General features: G+C 43.9%; 1 protein-coding gene across 1 annotated transcript; it reads left to right on the forward strand.

The window, feature by feature from the left end:
- Positions 1 to 235: 235 nt before the first annotated feature.
- LOC147717262 (keratin, type I cytoskeletal 12-like) lies at positions 236 to 16,324 on the forward strand. Its single transcript, XM_086924209.1, has 8 exons — positions 236 to 858; positions 3,006 to 3,088; positions 8,059 to 8,215; positions 10,137 to 10,295; positions 10,401 to 10,526; positions 12,648 to 12,865; positions 13,401 to 13,456; positions 14,693 to 16,324. The coding sequence occupies exons 1-8, from the start codon at positions 424 to 426 to the stop codon at positions 14,788 to 14,790; spliced, it is 1,332 nt and encodes a 443-aa protein (XP_086780335.1). The 5' UTR covers positions 236 to 423; the 3' UTR covers positions 14,791 to 16,324.
- Positions 16,325 to 19,718: the final 3,394 nt, after the last annotated feature.

Consider the following 19,718-nt stretch of genomic DNA (forward strand, 5'->3'; position numbering starts at 1 on the left):
ATCGCATCAAGGTTGGCCTCTCCCACTCCACCCTTTTCTCAACTTCCTATCAACACTGGATGGTAAACAGCCACGCGGCATCCACAACTCAAGCAAAATGGGGCTTGAGGAGAAAGGGACCACTCCTAACTAATGGTAATTGCTGTAGGTGGTAGGGTTTGCCCTCAGGAGAGGCCAGGTCTGAGGCTTGGAACACCCATGGTCCTCTCTATAAAAGGATGGATTAGCTCTCAGTCGAACTCTACCACTTTCCTTGGAGGCGATTGGTGCTTGCCTCACGACTGCGGCATCTTAGACTTTCCAGGCGAGCAGTCATCGAAGATTTTTTGGGGTGCACCTGGGAGAGTACCTCATCAAAGATCAGTTTTGCGGGACTTTCCACCAGTTGGTAGATTTAAGTGTGGTAGCAGTTCTAAGTTGATAATGTCCGCTTGGCAATCCGGGTCGGGGCTCCATCATGGAGGTCTCCCTAGTGGCTACTCCAGTGGGCAACAAACTGTCCCATTGAAGGGCCTTCAAAGCCACAATGGTGGCATCTCTGTGGGTGTTGGTGCCTTTGGCAGTGCTGGTGGTGGCATGAGTAGAGAACGTTGGAGTAGCTATGGTGGCGGTGCAACAAGTGGTGGCAGAGTTTGGGGTGGTGGAGGGGATGCTCTCCTCTCTGGTGGAGAGAAGGAGACCATGCAGAACCTCAACACCCGCCTCTCCTCCTACCTGGGCAAAGTGAAGTCCCTGGAGGAGGCCAACGCCGACCTGGAGTATAAAATCAAAGAGTGGTACAAGAACAACGCCGAATGCAGCGCAGGAGGCCCCGACTGCAGCAACTACTTCAAGCAGATTCAGGAGCTTCAGAAACAGGTAGGACTGATGCTTTGAGGAGTGCGTCTAGCCACCTTCACTTCAGAGTGTAATATATTGTGGTTTTCTTCTTTCCGCTTGTGATGGGCCTGCCTGGGTTGAAGCTAGTAACCACAAGCAACAAGAGCCAAGCTGGAGTCCCCCCAGGTTCTTTCTGTAAGGTGGAAGCAGTGAATGAACATGATCTGTGATCTCAATAGGATTTGTCCGCCATGCCACACAAAAACAATATCTGATGGCTGTAAGAAAGTGTGGCACATCGCGCCACACCTCATTTATAGCATCATTAAAGGGGCCCGCCTTGATGTTGGCAGTGATTAGGTTCATTTGTGGAGCACACTCCTGATGTAATCACCTCTAGGCGCTGCGTTTGTAAACTAGCCTCGAGAAGGAGTAAACTAACAATTTAAAACAAATGTGTGGGTGTGTCGAAATCGCTGTCTGCCAAGCAGCATCCTTACTGTACACATGTTTGATGAACTATTGCTTGTGTTGGGAAAGGCCTGCATTTCAAGGAAATCACGCTTGGTTTTGAAATGTATGTGATGAGTGAGGTAGTGTCTGAGCCTGTAGGATTTGTGGGGAATGTCATTTGTGTTGTCCTTAGCTATTGGCTTAGGAGCTCGCTTTCATAGGAGCTCTTCCTTCCTGAAAAGAAAGATGCCATAGATGTCAATCTGTGATATCCCTCCATGGTCAGCAGCTGCTCCGTCTTTGGTTTCCATGGCGCTGTCCTGGCTACCTCTGATCTCAGGGGTGATGAAGGTGGGATCTTAGGGCCCTGTTTGCTTCTGCAGTTTTCATTATTTGCTCTTACCATAGCTCCAAAGCAGCAGATAAGAGGCTGGTGAGGGCCAAGTGTAGCACAAGTGGCCAATCCTATCATGGCGTCAGTGGGCAAAGTGTATGTGATGTCACTTCCGCTCCCCCTGGCTTATCTATGAGTCTGCCTCCATGGACAGTTCTTACCCTTTCTGTAGGAACGAGAGGTCGAGTGAAAGACCATGCCGAAAAAAGCAAAGCTGTCTGCTGTGACTGGATGCGCTGGTTCCACAGCAGATGAGTGCTGTGAATTTAAAGTGCTTTAAATGCCTTTAATTGTCCGCGTGGCAAAAATCACTAAACTTGACTGCAAATTAGGTGCAAGGGCGCTTTTACAGTTTGTAGGCTATTATTCAGCCATAGCATTTGATCCAACTTGAACTTCCGATAAATCAACTGAATTGACGTTTCTACTCAAAATGAATTTTAAAAAAACAATGGTGTTTTTAAACAGTACGTTGGTGAAAAAGACCACGGCATTTAGGTCCATATTTACAAGCCCCTGTCGCCACCACAACGTCAATTTCAGTGACGTTCGGTGGCAATAGGGGCTTTGCCTCATTTACAAGGCAGCTTTTCCTGTCCTTGTAAATGTGGCCCCTTTACATGCCGCACTTTGCATGAAAGGGGGATTCTATGGGTGTTGCTGTAAGTATTCCCACGCGGCACGCATGGAACAAGACACATTTCCAGATTCACGAGGTGCGTCTGAATGCAACGAGGAGAAATGTTTTCATTTCTCCTCGCTTTATCCTCTTTCAATGCGTGCTGCATTCTACAGCACACATTGAAAGAGGAAAATGCCCGTCGTGGTTGTTTTTGTGCAGAAAGGTGTCCCTTCTTCCTCTACAAAAACAATCCCTCATGACGCAGGCATCCTTGCACCATGGTGCAAGGGGGCCTCCGCCGGTGCATGGCAGCTGTTTGTAGACCAGCAGAGGAGAAAGCACAGGAATGCAACATATCCTTGTAAATATGTCGCATTCCTGTGCTTTGGGAGTGCTGCAGCGTGGCGCAGCCAAAATGTACAGGAAGGTGACCCTTCCTGCACATAAACAATCTTCCCCTAAATGCAGGCAAGGGCGCCTGCGTTGGCACTAGGCTGCTACGTTTAGCGCCAGTTCAGGGGGAAATGCAGGGCTGCACTGTACTGTAAGTATGGTGCAGCCCTGTGTTTCTGAAGTGGTGGGGTACGACTTTAGGCCTGGAAGACTAACGCCTCTCACCGCTACTTCATTGTAAATATGGCCCACAGTATGAAAAGTGTTGAGTGTATAGCCCAAGGGAATGTATTGTCACGTCCAGCTTGTCCTATTGTCTTCCAGATCATAGCTGCTTCCATCGACAATGCCAAGACCATCCTGCAGGTGGACAACGCAAGGCTGGCACTGGATGATTTCAAAATGAAGTGAGTTTGGGGGAGTTGGGGTGGGAGAGGGGAGATGGTCATTTCTTTCCTCACAGAAAATTAAACATGATGAAAGTCATCCTTTTGAAGCTAAGCTCAACAAAAGACCTGATGAGATGTTAAACTGGCAACATTTATAAAACCTGATGAAAGCCCACCAAAATAAGCTGACATATTTTTTTTTTTAATTGAAATATTAAAACTGAACACCAGGAAGGGGAGGATGGGAGTTGTCGCTGTGGGAACATTGCTGGAAGGCAAGATCCATCGTCCGCCACCCTACACTTGATGTTTGTTTAGCTCAGTATTTGAAGTGCTTTTTCAACCCTGATCTCACTGTTTACTCCTCCTCCTTCGTTCCCCTTTTTCTTCCCTTTTCTCTCTTATTCTGAGTCAAAGTTTGATGATGCTGAACAATAAATCCCGATCCCTAAAAATGAGTGCCAAGAGGGGGCATGAGGTGAAAATATTGGAGATGGCGCAAAAAGTACGATAAAAGGCTAAAAGCAGTATTTGGTGAAAAATGCATGTGAGGTGGAGAGCAGAGGGAGACGGGGTGCACATATTGGTCTAAACCATGTAAAGTATGTATGTATGTATTAGACTTACACATTGCAAACTGAGCCATCAAGCAACAGAGTGCGGTGGGATTGAGATACGCTGTCCAGGCAGGCACATGGCAGGTAATAGATGCAGCATAATCTTAGAGTCGTGGCTTGAGAAGGAGGATAGTAGCATTTTTATGGGCAGACTGCGCATAGAGGGGCGTGCTGTTTAGAGACACCAGTAGTGGGGTGTTATTTTGCGATGAGGTGTTGCTGGAAGAGGTGAGTCTTCAGTTCCTTCTAAAAGGATGGGGCCAGTCATCTTTGGACTGGGATGGAGTTCTTAGTCTTGAGAGTGGTTCACCAGCTGTCTTAGTCTTGGTTGTTGGAAAGGTGGTGTATTGATGTTGACTGCCTTGAGGTATGATGCAGCAGATCTTGTAGGGGATGTGTGTCAATAGTGGAGCCAGAGGAACCTTCAGAGATCTGGACTATTCCTGGCACATTTCTGAAGACATTTGCTTAAATTAGCTGCTACTTTCAAAGTAATTTACAGAAGTTTGGTGAGTCTCTTGGAATGCCGGCAGAGAACCTTGTCGCAGTCGAGATGATATGAGATAAGACCAGTGCCTAGATGGTGTTCCTGAAGGCAGCTTTCAGGAACAAATGAAACATCTTTTTAAATTTTTGGAGGACGGTCAGTTGATGCTTTAGTGCAATCTGGGTCTGGAGGCTGAATCTGGTGTTGATGTGGAAGCTGAATGACTTAGTGCTATTCGAGAATTGACAGATGACCCTGTACAGATTTATTTTGGAAAGACTTTCATGTACCTCTAGTTGTGGAACTGAAATCTATGAAAATACCAGAAAGGAAACATGGGCTGGGATTTTGTGAAGGGGTGTGCGAGATTCTGTTGTTTTTGGCCAGCAAAGATTCACAAATTTACAATTTCACTCAGCTGTTGTACCCACATTATGAGATCATTTGTGTGCTAGTTGAACCGAGCCACTCTGGAATCTGTATGGAGAGTGCAATGCAAGTTTATCGGTCACACAGCTTTTCTACACACAATGGCGCATAATTGCGGTGTTTCCGTGTAAATCTTATGCAGAGCTTTTCTAGGGAGAATAGCACTGAACAGGTGAAGAACACTATTTCCTGTAAAGAATGTCTAATTCAAAATTATTCTGTTCATGTTAAAGATGTGAGTGATAGACATTGTCACAAACATCCAGGTTTTCGTGATTTAGTCGCAAATCGAAAGCTGCAATCTTCATGATGCTGCTTGGTTTTCAGCACAAAAAGATACTCCCAAATGTGCAAGTTCCCTACTTGAGGAATAACAGCTTTAATGGATAACCGTCCGTCGTTATGATTTAGTCTGCTTTGATCGAGCAGTGCTAACCCAAGACTTCATCAGCTCAGAATTCATCAACATTCACTCAATTGTGTTGCATTCCTGTGACTATGGTAGGCCCGGGCTGGTGATCTGTACTGGGCAGAAATTAATGAATTCTGCAACAGGAGTACATTGCCTGCTCTGGCCAATGACAGCCATAGATGGATCAAAATGTGCAGTTTGCTGGTCCCAGTTGCTGCTGTAAAAAAAAAGAATCCCCCCTCACAGGTGAGGGAGAAGGGTGCACCTGCCAAATAATAATACCGGGACGTAAATGCGTCTCATAAATTATAATAACACTACAATAAATACAAATTCAGGGAGAATGCGACAACCATATAGGTACACACACACAAAAACATTTTTTATAATAAACACTAATAGAATTTATTAAAGATACAGTATATACAATCCATTTAATTTGTGAAAGAATGCATCAAAGGTGGACATATAACGAACAAATATATTATATGCTGCAAAACGATTTCATAGGACAAATAGATATTATAGTTCTTTTTTGGCCATTTTACAGCCAATACCAAAATTGCGAACCAGAAAATATTGCATCCCCACAAACAGAGGTGTCAGTAATAAAAAACAGGCTCGAACCGCATACACAAATGCTCTCATACGTCTAAATGCACACATTCAAACCTGCTCTCACCCAACAATGATCCTATATATGTACAACAACATTCAAACAAGGAAAAGCAGAAACCAACAATAAATAGTAAAGTGGGCAATAGTGAATAATTATTAACAAGGAATTCTTGCCCAGTGGTCTCTGTCTTGCACGGTGCCAGTTGCTGCTGTGCCTCTGTTTTCATCTTATTAAGAGGTGGATATGTCAAGAACCGTCTATCTAGGGGTTAAAGTGAATAAATGGTAAACCTCTTGAGAGAGTGTCATCTTTTGTGTATCTAGCGGAAAAAAATGCTTACCAAACCAGAACCCCGATAGCAGAGACGCGTAGCGTCGTACGCTGGATATACCTTGACCTAATTGAGAAAAGGCAGGTGTACTCTCAAAGGGAGAACATTGAACCGGTATTCGACTGCAAGGCAGTGGTCTTAAAGGAAGTTTTATTTGAATACATGTCTCTTAAGGGGCGACAAAATTGTACCCCGCTAATCTCCAGTACCGTCGTCTTAATTGGAAAAGGCAACGTTAGAAAGTTAATAAAGATATCGACCTCTAACGGGGGTGAGGGACTTGTAGATGTCAACTTTTCTGCACAAGAATACTTGATAAGGAATGAATTAATCCTTTATTCCAAGAAACGACATACAAAGGGATACTAGGAAAAGTATGACACTTATATACTGAACTGTATACCGAATCTCGACTAAGGATTAATTGGGTTGATAATATTGAGCACTTTGTGATTTTATTTTTATTGGGTCCTGAAGAAGGTGGTTTTAACTACATGACACACCGAAACGCGTCAACAAGAGGATACAAGTTTATTTTGTTTTTATAAAAGTTATATTATAATGGATTTGTACTGTAATATGCATTAGGAAATGTATATTATCTATTTAACCATCTTTAATTATTGTTGAAAAAACTATTGAAAAAGATATAATTTTCCTGAATGTTTATGTTTTAATTTTGCACAAATGTGTTCTAAGAAATGAAATATGAAATGTTTTTGACCATGATATAACATTGTTTTATGTTTTGATAAAGAGGCAAGAAATAATAAAAAAAACTAAGGATATAAATCTAGACTATGTGTTGCTATATATAGGGACATTTATGTCATTTTTCTATGGTTCACTGTAATATATACATAATGCCTTTTTAGGAGTAGTAAATAACATCAAAAGGGAAAATTCATAATTTTTATGGGGAAAAACTGGTAACACACCTCAGTTGAGGAGAACATCAATTATTACTGTGTTATCCTCCTCTTTGACACACCTAATAATACGACATATGGTGGTATTGTCATTTTCTGGGTGCAGTATCACCCCCTGGGGGTGTACAACTGTTACCACGCATTTTTTACCATGCACTACACTTACAACGCAGGCATTACCACGCATACCATTACAATGCATTGCGCTGGGGGGCGCTCTAGGATAGGGAATAAGTTTAATTTTATATCCGACACCTTCCCAAGTATCCACGGGGACTGGAGTTGGAATATAAAATTATACTTACCACTATCCAGCACCTCAAAGCGCTATGCGGTGTAATGGTATGCGTTGTAAATACCGCGTTGTAACGGTATGCGTGGTAATGGTATGCGTGGTAACGTCATACATCCCCCCCCTGGGGGATCCTGCAGGAGTAGTAATCAGGGTGTGAGAGACAAGCAGAGCAATGCTTTGCTGAGAATCTGCTCAGCGGAAGGGCTTCCGTATGGCTCCAGCCAATGTAGGGGAAAAGAGGGATTGATTTTTAGTGATCCTTGCCTAAGAGATAGATTTAAACCAGGAAAAAAGTCCTAATTTACAAAGGATAGTTTGTCACTCTTGTCCTAGGAGAGACAGACTTAATTCGGACTGTCTTAAGGTGGGCCAATCCGGCCAGTACAGTTCGAAGAGGATGAAGAGCTTAGATTTCAGCCTCGCAGATAACAACTTAATTTTGATTTTAAGAACCTTAGATGGTCCTACTCTGCACAACGTTTCTCGAAGAAACGCGTCATTAATAAATGAACATAAACAACATTTTGAAGCTGTGAATATTAAACCTGACTGCAAGATATTATCAATGTGATATTTTTACATTTGCAAAGCCACTGACTAAAACAATAGTTTGCAAAAACGTTAAACGTAGTAGTAGGCAGAGTAAGAGATGGCAAAAAATGGTTTCAAACAATGTAAGAGACTTTGTAAATAAGACAACAGGTTCCAAGAAGAGCTAGAATATATTTTTTTTGTGGCGATTTAGATTAATAACGCTCCTTTGTGTGCTTATGGCTAGAAAGCACCAGGATGTGTGTGATATTTTTTCGAGTATCACTTGATTATATGCTTGGTAATGTGCTAGCACTGTTGTCTATCTCTGGTTCCAGGTTCGAGAACGAGCAGCGCCTGCGCGTCAGCGTGGAGGCGGATAACAATGGTCTTCATAAAGTCCTGGACGAGCTGAGAATGGACAAATCAAGCCTGGGTGTGCAGGTGGAGAGCCTGACTGAGGAGCTAGCCGCCCTCAAGAAGAACCACGAGGAGGTAGGCTGGGGTCTGTTAGTGCTGTTGTGACACGCTGTGAGTGTGCAATACCACACACTGACTGACTTATGGAGAAACCAATGTATGTCACCAGGGCAGTCACATGGAAAATAGGATTGGGATGAGGCATTCACTTGTCATGTAACAAGACGTGTCTCGCTCTGCCTCAGTCCTGCCAAGATTCTATAGGCACCTGCTTGTCTGGCAAAGTCTGCATCTTTTCTAAGACCTGAAGTCTTAGAACAGGTGCAGCCCTTTGCCCTACCTCTTGCCCTACCCAGGTAATGGTATGTTGCACACCTCTCCTCCAACATGCCCTGGTGTTCTTTTAGAAGAAATGCAAAGTTATGTCTTATACCTAATGTTAAGGGCGAACTGTGATGCCCAAACCTTCTGTGCTTCGTCGTCTGTGACACAGGTTTCTATGAGCATTTAGGGGCTCATTGACAACAAAATGATACAATGCGGTGCCGCAAGCCAGCCTGCTGCACCGTAAGGAAAGGGCACGGATGTGTCATATTTACGGCAATACGACACATCCCTGTCCTTTTCATTCCGTTGGCGCTGTTTAGACAGTTTTGCGCTAATACTAGGTGCCTGCATTGAAATCCAGTTGTTTTTGTATAGGAAGGGACACCTTCCTTCACAAAATCCATTGTTGCTCCTGCCTTGGGAGGCATATGGTTTTGACGCATGCCCAGATCTACGCTATGTTGTAAATCTGGGATTGTGTTAAATGCCATGGGCGATGAGCGGGAACACCCACTGCAACGCCCATGACAGACCAATCAGGCGCAGTGTGAGGCAATGCAGCAACTTGCGATGCATTACCTCACACCTTATCTGCGAGGCCATGAAAATTCACGCAGGGTGGCTTTCTGTGGCCTCGTAGATATGGGCCTACACTGTGTGCCTCTGGAGCGTCACAAAAGTGAAGCTCCGGTGGCGAACATTTGCTGCAAAGGGGCTTGTAAATAAGCCTCTCGGGGCCCCTTGCGCTGCCGGAACATCACTTTTTTTGACTTAATACTGCCTCGTAAATATCATTCTAGTTAATGCCATTTTCTACGTTAAAGGGGCGTGCAATGGGTGTTGCTGCGGCATTCCCAGCAACATCCATGACCTTTGACACTCTCCCAGATTTATGAGAAATCGTAAATCTGAGGCAGCGCCAAAAATGTATGCCTCCCCAGGGGAGGCGTAAGGGAGGTGCAGCGAGGCAAAATATCTTTATTTCTCCTCGTCTTTCTTTTCTCTATGTGTGCTGCATTCTTCAGCACACATAGAAAGAGGACAAAGCCTCTTGTGATTGTTCTTGTGCAGGAAGGGTTCCCTTCCTGCACCAAAATAATCATCCCCACAACACAGGCACCCTGCACCATGCGTTGTGTTGGTGCACGGCAGCCTATTGTGTGCAGGCGCAGGGGAAAAACACAGGAATGCTCCGTATCTAATATATACGCCGCATTCCTGCCTTTTTCGTTTGTCCTAGTGCAGGTCATCAGGAAGGCCTGCTGTGCTGCCCTAAAACAATAAATGAGGCTCTCAGTTTCAAAGAATTGTCTTAACTTTGCTTACATTTTCCATTGAATATTGACTTATTCTTCTATGTATTGATATATATGTTGTAAGTAATTAGTCAAGATCCGAATTAACCAATATTGTACTGCAGATATGTATCGTTGTATCTTCAAAATTAGACAAGCACTCAGCTTTCCAAAATTCAGGTCTAAAATTGGGAATTTGCAATCTGCCTGACACCTTTCACAAACATAAAACTCACCCTCCTAAAAACCTTGAGGAGCATATTCACAAACAATCTTTCTTGCCTATCACTGATGCCACAACACGCAGACTGGGCTAGGCTCATGCTGGACCGAAATGAATCCTTAAACTGTACTTTTTGTGTCCCAATGCCCAGGAGATGAAAGGAAATCAGCCAGCAGCCGGACAGCTGAATGTGGAGATTAACGCTGCTCCAGGAATCGACCTGCTGAAGGTCCTGAACAATATGAGGGCACAATATGAAATCATGGCCGAAAAGAACCGCAAAGAAGCCGAATGCAAGTTCAACGACGCGGTAAAAGCAGTGACAGAAAAAACGAAGGAGGAAGGTTTTCTGTACCAAAGTCTACATGCACCTGGATTTCTTTAATGTTCTCTATCGTTTTTGTCTCGTCCCCAGTGCAAGGACCTGAACAAAGAAATTGACTGTGGCAGTGACCAGATGCATTCCGGCAGGAGTGAGATCTGTGACCTCAAGCGCAGCCTCCAAGCCCTGGAGATCGAGCTGAGGGCAGCCCTGGCCACGGTACGTGACTGCGGACCCTGGTAATGTCCAAGCTATGGGCTGATTATGAGAGCGGCGGACTTACGACTGCCGCACTCACCGTGGCGCACCACTGGCAGTCCACAGTCTGCCGGATTACGACTCTCTGAGTTGTTCCGGCAGTGGACCGTCGGCTGTGCCAGGCAACCGCCGTTCCTTGGCGGCGGCATGTGGAGGAGCTATGCTGTATGCCGAGCAGAAGTGGTGCGGTCCTGCCCAGCATATTACGAGTTTTTCCACCGCCAGCCTTTTTAATGGGCATGAGTCCACCATGAAAAGGCTGGCAGTGGGGAAGCAAAGGGGGCCTTACAGGGCCCCCATTCTCCTTACCATGGGGATGCATTCAGGGGGGCACAACATGCACCCCCATTTCTCGCACGGTATGGACTTCACAGTCCATGCTGTACTGGAACATTTTTACCGTTCCCATTACGGTGCCTGTTTTTCTGGCACCACCACGGGAAAGGCAAAAGGATCATCTGCCTGCACGAGTTGAACTTGTAATCAGTCCGGCGGTCCTTGCGTTGCTTTGGTGCAGCTTTGCCAGTGGAGATTCGGCACGAATGCTCAAAAGTTGTAATCAGCCCATAGGAATACTTGACCTCCATGAGGTGGAATTCAAAGGGGGAAAGCATTGGCCAAGAATGTTTTGCTTTTTCAACCTACATTCCATATTTTGAAAACAATGGCCAGAATGAAATTTCCTGACTTCACTAGAAAATTAAAGTCATCTAAAAAGAATTCACAGCACAATCAATTTTTGTAGACCTGTCTGTCCACTCCTGTCTGAACCACCAAAACGTATTGTTTTCTATCATTCAAAATGTCTTGCTCCCGAGATAGCTTCTCCATACATTTGTTGCTCCCTCAGCATTATTTAAATGGGTGAAGGGTTCAAATTTGGGTGTTAATTTTTTGCCGTGGGTTGATCGTCTTTGGCAGTCCTCTTCATTTGTTGTGCCTCTCCATTCCTAGATTATCTATGGCTTCTTTGTTCTGTCTTACTGTCTATTGCTCCTCATAGTCATTCCTTTTACTTCTTGACTTTCCTCTGACTCCTATGAACTCCCTGGTTCCAAATTAGCAATCTGTATTTTTATTTATTTTGAGTTGCTCTTTGGTTTACTGGGGCTCATTTGGAGTTAGCAGGAAGTGGGAGCACAATTAAATGTCGGTACTCCTACCCCATCATAATTGTTGTTGCCTCAACAAATTTAGAGGTGGGGAGCCACAGGGTTTGTGACTGTGGAGCATCAGCTGCCTCTGTAGTTTGAAACATTTGACCTGATGGCACGTCCTGCAGAGGGATATGAGGGCGTCAGCCGCGGCCGGTAGTGGGAGTACCGGCCGGGCGGTGACGTGGGGAGGGGCAGGGTGGGGGGTAGTAATGTATGGATTACGGACTTTAACAGGTAAGTAAACATAAAAATAAAATAAAAAACGATTTTCGTTGCACACACTGCATCGCATTTGGTGAAGCAGTGTGTGCAACGAAATTCGTTTTATTTATTTTTATGTTTACTTACCTGTTAAAGTCCGTAATCCATACATTACTACCCCTCACCCTGCCCCTCCTCCTTCCCACGTCACTGCCCGGCCGGTACTCCCACTATCGGCCGCTGCTGGAGGGCGTAGTCACCCAACCTATTTAGAGCAGGTGGCAATCACTAGAAGTACCTCTTTAAAACCACCAGGTGAGACGTTCTCTGGTAGGCAATTTTCACAATGGCTCCCTAGCATAGGTAAATGCCCCCTGTATATCAGACCATTGTTTTATGTTGTTTTGCAAGAGCAAGTTCCCAGTTTGGGAGTTTGTTCTTGAAAAGTAATAAAAAATTGCTAAGTAGGCACAACAAACAACACACCCGGGCAGCCGCTGTGAATGCAGCTGGTAGACTACTTTGAGAGAGGAGGCAATGGTGATGCTTACCTGTTAAGATCGAGGGCCTCCCCCTGGGGTCTTATGGAGTCTGCTTGCGTTTTGTCTTGACGTCGATTGTGTCTTACTTTCCAGTTCTTACTATCCCTTATCATTCCTTGCCTGTTGCCTGTCCTTGTTATTTTTGTTTCTTTTTTTGCCATTCTCTGTTCTTTCGCCAACAGAAAAAATCCCTTGAAGAGACCCTTGCAGAAACAGAAGGACGCTACTGCCTGCAGCTCTCCCAGCTGCAAATCCAGATCAGCGCAGTAGAAGAGCAGCTAGCCGCCATCCGGTGTGAGACCTCCAACCAGTGTGCAGACTACGAAGACCTCCTGGATATCAAGACCCTGCTGGAGAAGGAGATCGAGACCTACCGACGGCTCATGGATCAAGATGGCGCGTAAGTCGATTGCCTATGAGTAACTCATCATCGCGCTGTTTACTGCTAACAAAATAGGGAAAATAGGCTTGTTGTTCGCTATCAACACAGCGCTGGTTGCGTCTACCAAGTGGGGGGATTATGAAGTAGAAGGTTCACTTTTCATTATAATCATTAAAATGCTGAAAAAACCAATTGCCCAGTCGATCAAGTTTTAAAATGCTGACCGATCATAACATTTATCAAGTAAATTCCATTCAATATTTGTGCAGTGAGGTAAGGAACTTCTAGTGTGTCAAAATAGTATCTCAATATTGGAGTGCTCGAGATGGGCAGTATAATCATTGATTTTACAAACTAAAGCACAGACATCATTATTTTCTACTGCTAAATTTGAAAAACCATACATGGAATGTAATATATGTAAGTTCTATGCCTAGGCTAGTGGTTAAAGCTATGCCTAGCTCTAAATACCATATGATACACGTTTTACCATTGGCTATCTAACACTGTTGCAATAAGTTCATGCTTGTAAATTCAATTTTTTTTCTTGCAGGGCTTTCCCGAGTTCACAGTCGAGGTCACACTTGGGATCCCAGTCACAAATCAGAGGTGAGGTTTTTTTTATGATGGCTAGACATCATTTTCTTAAAGGCTGCCAGTTTCCAATTTTCATGACTCAATTTTGTGTTTTCTGCAACTGGCTGTTGTAAGGGGTAAGACCAAGTACTGCTCAAAATGTCCTACATGAGGTCAAAGAAGCCAAGTTTAACCATCAATGGTTGCTCTGTTTCTTAAAGATGTAAGCAGATCAGAAATCCAAATGAAGGACTTGACATTTCTCCAGCTTTACCTCTAAGATGTAGAGGTGATCCTCAAGCCTGTATTTGGACAAAAAAGGATGCCGCTTCCATTGACCACATCATATCATTATTTCAAGCCTGCAAAAAATGGTAGAAGTGCTGTCCAAGCGTGTTTGGTTTGATGGAAATTATATTGATTTTAAGGACAACTGTCATGTCTGTAAGTCCAGGACAGATCCCATTTTCTCAGCCATACAAAAGAAGATGAATTTAAGATAGTAGCCTTTAGGATTGTCCCCTGGAGGACAATTAATACCAAAAGTCATTTGGGCTACGATATCACATAACAGGCAAGGCTGCGACCCATTTAGGTGTGGTGTGAAATGTTACAATATCTATCTTGGAAATCCCACCTATTGGCCAATGGAGGTTCTGTTAGGAAATAGTATTTAGGCACATTTTTCAAATTAGTGGATGAGTGATTAGGTAAATGTTCATATCATTGTTCTATACAATAAATACCTTGAGGAACTGAAAACGAGGAGTGAATACAGCAGAGCAATATTTTGTTGGACTAAATCAATAAATACAAAGTTCTCTTTTGGTTCATTTCAGATGTCCTGTGGTTTTCTATCCCCTTCTGCCAACTTACCAGTCACCATACTCCAAAACCCTCATGTGCCACATGTCTCTATTACAGTGTCCCTCTCATTTAAAAAACAAACACACAAAAAAACCCTGCAGGGTGCACGAAAACAATATTTGAAAATATCATGTCGTCCATTTTTCTGATCACCACTGCTCCAAAGACTTTTATCAAAACAGCTAACTTGCAAACTTGGCATTCCCCAGAGCAGTGCATGATGGTCTACCATTTACAGCTCTGATTTGCATACCGAAGCCTGGGTAGCTTTGCTTTGCGGCATAAAAATCTCCATTAAGGGAGAAAAAGGGTAATGAAGATGATCACGAAGAATGCCCACCTTTTCTTCTGTCATGAATATAAAGCTCTCCAGGTCTCATGCATTATCTTTTATTTTTCTAGGTCCACAGAAAACAAGGAAGGTCCAGACAATAGTTCAAGAGGTGATCGATGGAAAAGTGATCTCAGAAAACGTGAAGGAGACAGAAGTACCAATGTAAACTCTGAAAGTAACGTGGCCTTCTTTGACCCTGCCAACTCCTCAGATGTAATATCTAAGGTCATTGCCTATACCTAAAGAGGTAGAAGCCCCAGATCTAGTACACTTTTCCACGCTATTTACACCACTGTCTACACTGCTAAGCCTTAATGACCTGGAGTAGGGTGTGCAAAGTTGCAAATATTGCGATGTCAAAGTATGTTTTTAAAACTGTGCCTGCTTTGTGATTTGCAAAGCTGGTGATTTAAAAAAAAATTGGAGGAGAAATAAAATAGTCAAAGATGGCCATGAAAAAAGTTCAACTAATAGGCTACAACCACTTCTCTCACAGGACCTTTAATTCATGCACAAAATACATGCTGTGCATTTGCCCCAAGTTCCTCTTTGCTGTCCATTTAGACTCTCTCTATCTCTCTCTCTGTCTCTCTCTCTTTCTTTCTCTCTATCCCTCTCTCGCTCTCTCTTTCTCTCTCAGATGGTCACAGATTGGCAGGAATTGTCCAGCATCAGCTGGCTTTGGGCTGCTCAACTCCTGAATCTTGGTCTAGCCCAGCTTCAAGAAATTGTTCTTAAAACTTTATGGACCTCATAGTTTGTTATATCTCAAAAGTACCAGAAAATCCCACTAATAGGCGTTTCTTGTGAGAGAAAAACGAAAGCTGCACCAACAAGGATGGACAAATTCCATTAAAAAAATAGTTTAGGGGTAAAACTATATAGCCAAATAATTATTACCAAGAACATTTCACACCCATGGCAAGGTTTAGGGAATTATTCGTTCCTAATTTCTTAAAGTGCAAAAGTTGTGTACCTTTTTCATTTTTCTCACCAAAATTATGATTTTAGCATACCCTAGTTAACATTTCTACAACTTAAATCACTAAGGCCCTCGTTCGGAGAGGCCTATACATTGGAATCTGACTGGTAACAGCAATTACTAGCCCCGTTGGAATTATGAGCTCTGTGGAAACACCTTAGGTCTCCTAATTTTCACCTAGGTATTCCGGCAGCTAAAAGCAGCCGATATCGCTAGGAGAAAGTCTGGCCCAAATGAGGAATTACCAGGGAACCTGACTTAGAACTATTAATTCCGCGTGTAATTCCGCATTTCATAGAGGACCCTCTGGGTCCCACTTGTAATGGACCAGATTTTCCCCACTCATGGAGTTAGCGGTTCCCCTGGTATCGGTAACTCTGGGGGTGGGGAAAATCCAGCCCATTTACCACGAGACAAATTAAGAATGCCTAAGCCTGTTCCTACTTCTTTTCCATTTCTGCTTAGACCTCCATTTTAAATTCTGGACCTTGGTGTCTGTTCTAACTCTGTGGCTTCTACCAGGATAGATATAGACAAATTTGAAGGGCAGCCGGGAAGGTTGGGATCAGCGCTTGTGTCCAGCAAACTCTATGATCCTGCCTACAGTTTCAAGGGCTTAATTGTATACAGTTTAACAAAAGAGCTGAGCAATATTATGCCAAACCTACCTGTTCCTGCAATTTCTCAAAATAAATTATATTTCTGTTTGCAAGCATGACATGTTTGTTTGGAGTCGTCTTTGTGTCTGTGAAAAGCAATATATCTTTTGTGACTGAGTGAGCGAGTGAGTGAGTGAATGACGGAACGTGTGCTATCACTATTATAGCCCACTATACATTAAACCGTGTCAGTACGCTTCTAGTGGATAATCTAGGTTGCTTGCTTCACTTTTTTTTTTAACAGTTCAGGCCATTGACCACTGTGACCAGTGGGGTCCTGTCCACTCTATAAGGCCTATTTCTGTCTGCTTCCTGATTGAACAACCCATTGCTTAATCCTAATGCATACACATGGACATGTTCGAGGATGTTTGGCTACATGACAGGACCAGTCATCGTGTGTCCTTGGGGACTACCATTCAGCCCACGGAGCAAGTCCAACGGATCCAAACCAGAGGAACAGACAGTCTTTTACAGGCCACTGGAGGGAGATTGGGTATAGAATATCATGTGAGATTTTCATGGAATGGTACTGTGCTGCTCTTGCTTGGTCTCCATCATCCTCTTCCAATACAAGTATCATAATTCCAAGATACCTTGGGGCATATGTACAAGCCCCTATTGCCACGGGAACGTCCCTTTTTGGGACATTCCCGTGGCGATAGTGGCTTTGCCCTATGTACAAGACAGCGTTAAGCCTCTAAATGTGGCATAACGCAGCCTTGTACATAAGGCACCCTTTCACTCTATGCTTAATGTGAAAGGGGCATGCGGTGGGTGCTGTGGTAGGTGCTCCACCGCAACACCCTTTGTATTTAACGCTGCCCCTTATGTACAAGGTTGGCGTACATAAGAGGCAGCTCCAAAATTAAGACCAGGAAAATCCTGGTCTTAAATTGGCGGAACGAGGAGAAATTGGTTATGTCTCCTCGTTTTTTCTTTTTTCATGTGTGCTACCTTGTGCAGCACACATGGAAAAAGCAAAATGCCATGGTTTGTTTATATGCAGGAAGGGAAACCTTCATACAGGTAACCAATCCTCCCCTGCACACAGACACCCTTGCACTTTGGTGCAAGTGTGCCTGCGTTGGCGCTAAGTTGGTAAACTTAGCGCCATCGCAGGGGGTAACGCAAGGCTGGGCTACATTCTTGTAAATATGGTGCAGCCTTGTGTTTCTGAAGCTCCGCCACTTCATTGTATACATCAGAATTACCCTCCATTACCCTCTTAGCTTTGTGGTGGGCATGAATTAATTGAATGTGCCCACAGATGTACACACTGAGTGAAAATGTTTCTTCTCATACCAATAAAGTTATCTATTAAAAAATATATATTTGGGGGTTTTCTGTGAAACTCTATTGCAGACTCTGAAAGCGTGATCAAGACCCATAAGTAGAAAACTCTACAGGTTTGATTTCGAGACACACAGATAAAAAAGGTAGTCAGCAAGGAATTAGGTTTTAGAGACACAGTCCTGCAGAATTGCCAGTGACACTGTCGGTCAGAACAGAGGTAAGAAAAATGTCAACAGTACAGACACAAAGAGTCCTATTTAACTTGCTTCTTTTTTTTTGCTTTGCCAAAGGGGGATTCCAATAAACAAGGAATGTGCCACATCAGGGCACCTTTATTGATTCTTATAGTCCTGTCTACATCACCGGAGCACAAACAAGCAGATCCTGTAGCAATTGCTTCACAAAACACTAAGGGGCAGATTTATGTTAACTGGCGCATCCCCAGGGATGCGCCAGTTAACATGCGCCACAGTGCGCCACAGCTCCGCCAGCCATGGTGCGCCGCATTTATAATGCGGCGCACCATGGTGCAAAAACGGCACAGATGCGTCACGCATCTGTGCCGTAAAAGTGACGCATTGCTGGAGTTGTGTCGCAAGCGCGACGCAGCTCCAGAAATGCTCTGGGGAAGCCTATTCTTTCAATGCTGCCTCAAGCCTTACGCCTGCTTCAAGCAGGCGCAGGGTTTTGACGCAGCATTGCCCTGAAAGTGACTGAGTGAAATCTCATAGATTTCACTCAGCCACTTTCAGGAGGCGTTCCTGCGCAGGAACGCCCCCCCTGCGCAGGAACGCCTCCTCATGGCGCAGTGCTGTACCGTGTGACGCATCTCCTAGATGCGTCACGTTGTAAATAGGGCGCAGGGATGCGCCACGTTTCCGCGCCGTTTGCGTCACGCAACGGCGGCGTAAACGTGGCGCAAGCCCTTCATAAATCTGCCCCTAAGAATTCCCTACTACTGATCACCCATCTCCGACACCAGCCAGGACTGAGATTGGGAGAAGAAACCCAATGATGAAGCATGACACTTGCGGGTGAGGGTTCTGCATCCTTTTAAACAACATACCCAACAGAAGCTTGTGTTGAGTTCAGCAAGCTCTGGTATCACTCCTCAATCCACAGATCTTCTTCCACCTTGTCATTCTGAGTAGCCATAGAAATAAAGCCCACAAGCATAAGCAGAGGCAAACATGAGCTAATGTTGTTTGTTTAAGAACTGTGAAAAATGGCAGTGGCATTGCACCTGGGATACCTGTTATGCATCCTGTCAAAATATCAGCCACACAAATTTAAGGCTGGCTTTTCTGTGCTTATGGAGGCTTTTAACAAAGATAAATGAAGACCAAAGGTGCAATGAGTGAGCACCCCAAAAGAGCACATGCCCATAATTTGGTGTCTCCATAGAAGAGAATGGTTTGACTTGCTTCACTTTGCATGTGGAGGGATCAGAAGTCAGTGAATAAAAGTAATATGATTGCCTGGAACCTTTCCATAATCTGTAAATTGTAGATTAGAGCTCATCTGCCCGAAAATTTGTGGTCATTACAGTAATCCTTAATAGTACCATGAAAGGTGTGATTTGAAAAAATACAAAAGTGAGACACAACAGAAATAGAGATAAGCAGGTCCTTCTTTAATGGGTTAACTCTTGATCTTCCTGAATATTTCATAAATAAACAGCAACACACTCTGAACAGATCAGACAGAGTCCTTTTTTATGTAATATCCATTTATTGGGTATCAGCCAAGCTTCGATCTCTCCATTTGCTGCTGGTCCAAAAAGGATCTACTTTAAAACCATGTGTATTTTTTTAGAATCATGCTCTCTTCCTTATGAGATCCCTCTTTGGACCCCGATTGTGCAGAAAATAAATCTTTCTAGAGTTCAAGCATTCTAAATTTCAGACATTAAACACTTTATGTTATTGACCTATACTTCTCAGTCAAAGGTTCTTGACCATGACATAACTATTTCCTCTATGGCAACAGCAGACCCTAGCTATGTGTTGACATAACAATGCAAAGAGATTCACTGTCTTTTTTGCACCGAGACAGTGAAGTTGAAAGAATAGCAAGATCCAGGCTTATGTGGTGTAGTGAGGAGAAGTGTGGCTCAATGATTAGAGCGGCAGACCCTGATGCAGCGGTCTAGCCTGG

The sequence above is a fragment of the Lissotriton vulgaris genome, chromosome 5, assembly GCF_964263255.1.
Source record: "Lissotriton vulgaris chromosome 5, aLisVul1.2, whole genome shotgun sequence".
NCBI classification, from domain to species: Eukaryota; Metazoa; Chordata; class Amphibia; order Caudata; family Salamandridae; genus Lissotriton; species Lissotriton vulgaris.

Bases quoted from the DNA above. Each gene is read 5' to 3' on its own strand.
- LOC147717262 (XM_086924209.1), top strand. From the start codon at position 424: ATGTCCGCTTGGCAATCCGGGTCGGGGCTCCATCATGGAGGTCTCCCT. The intron at 10,296-10,400 runs GTAAAAGCAGTG...TCTCGTCCCCAG, and splicing joins AATGCAAGTTCAACGACGCG to TGCAAGGACCTGAACAAAGA. The intron at 12,866-13,400 runs GTAAGTCGATTG...TTTTTCTTGCAG, and splicing joins CTCATGGATCAAGATGGCGC to GGCTTTCCCGAGTTCACAGT.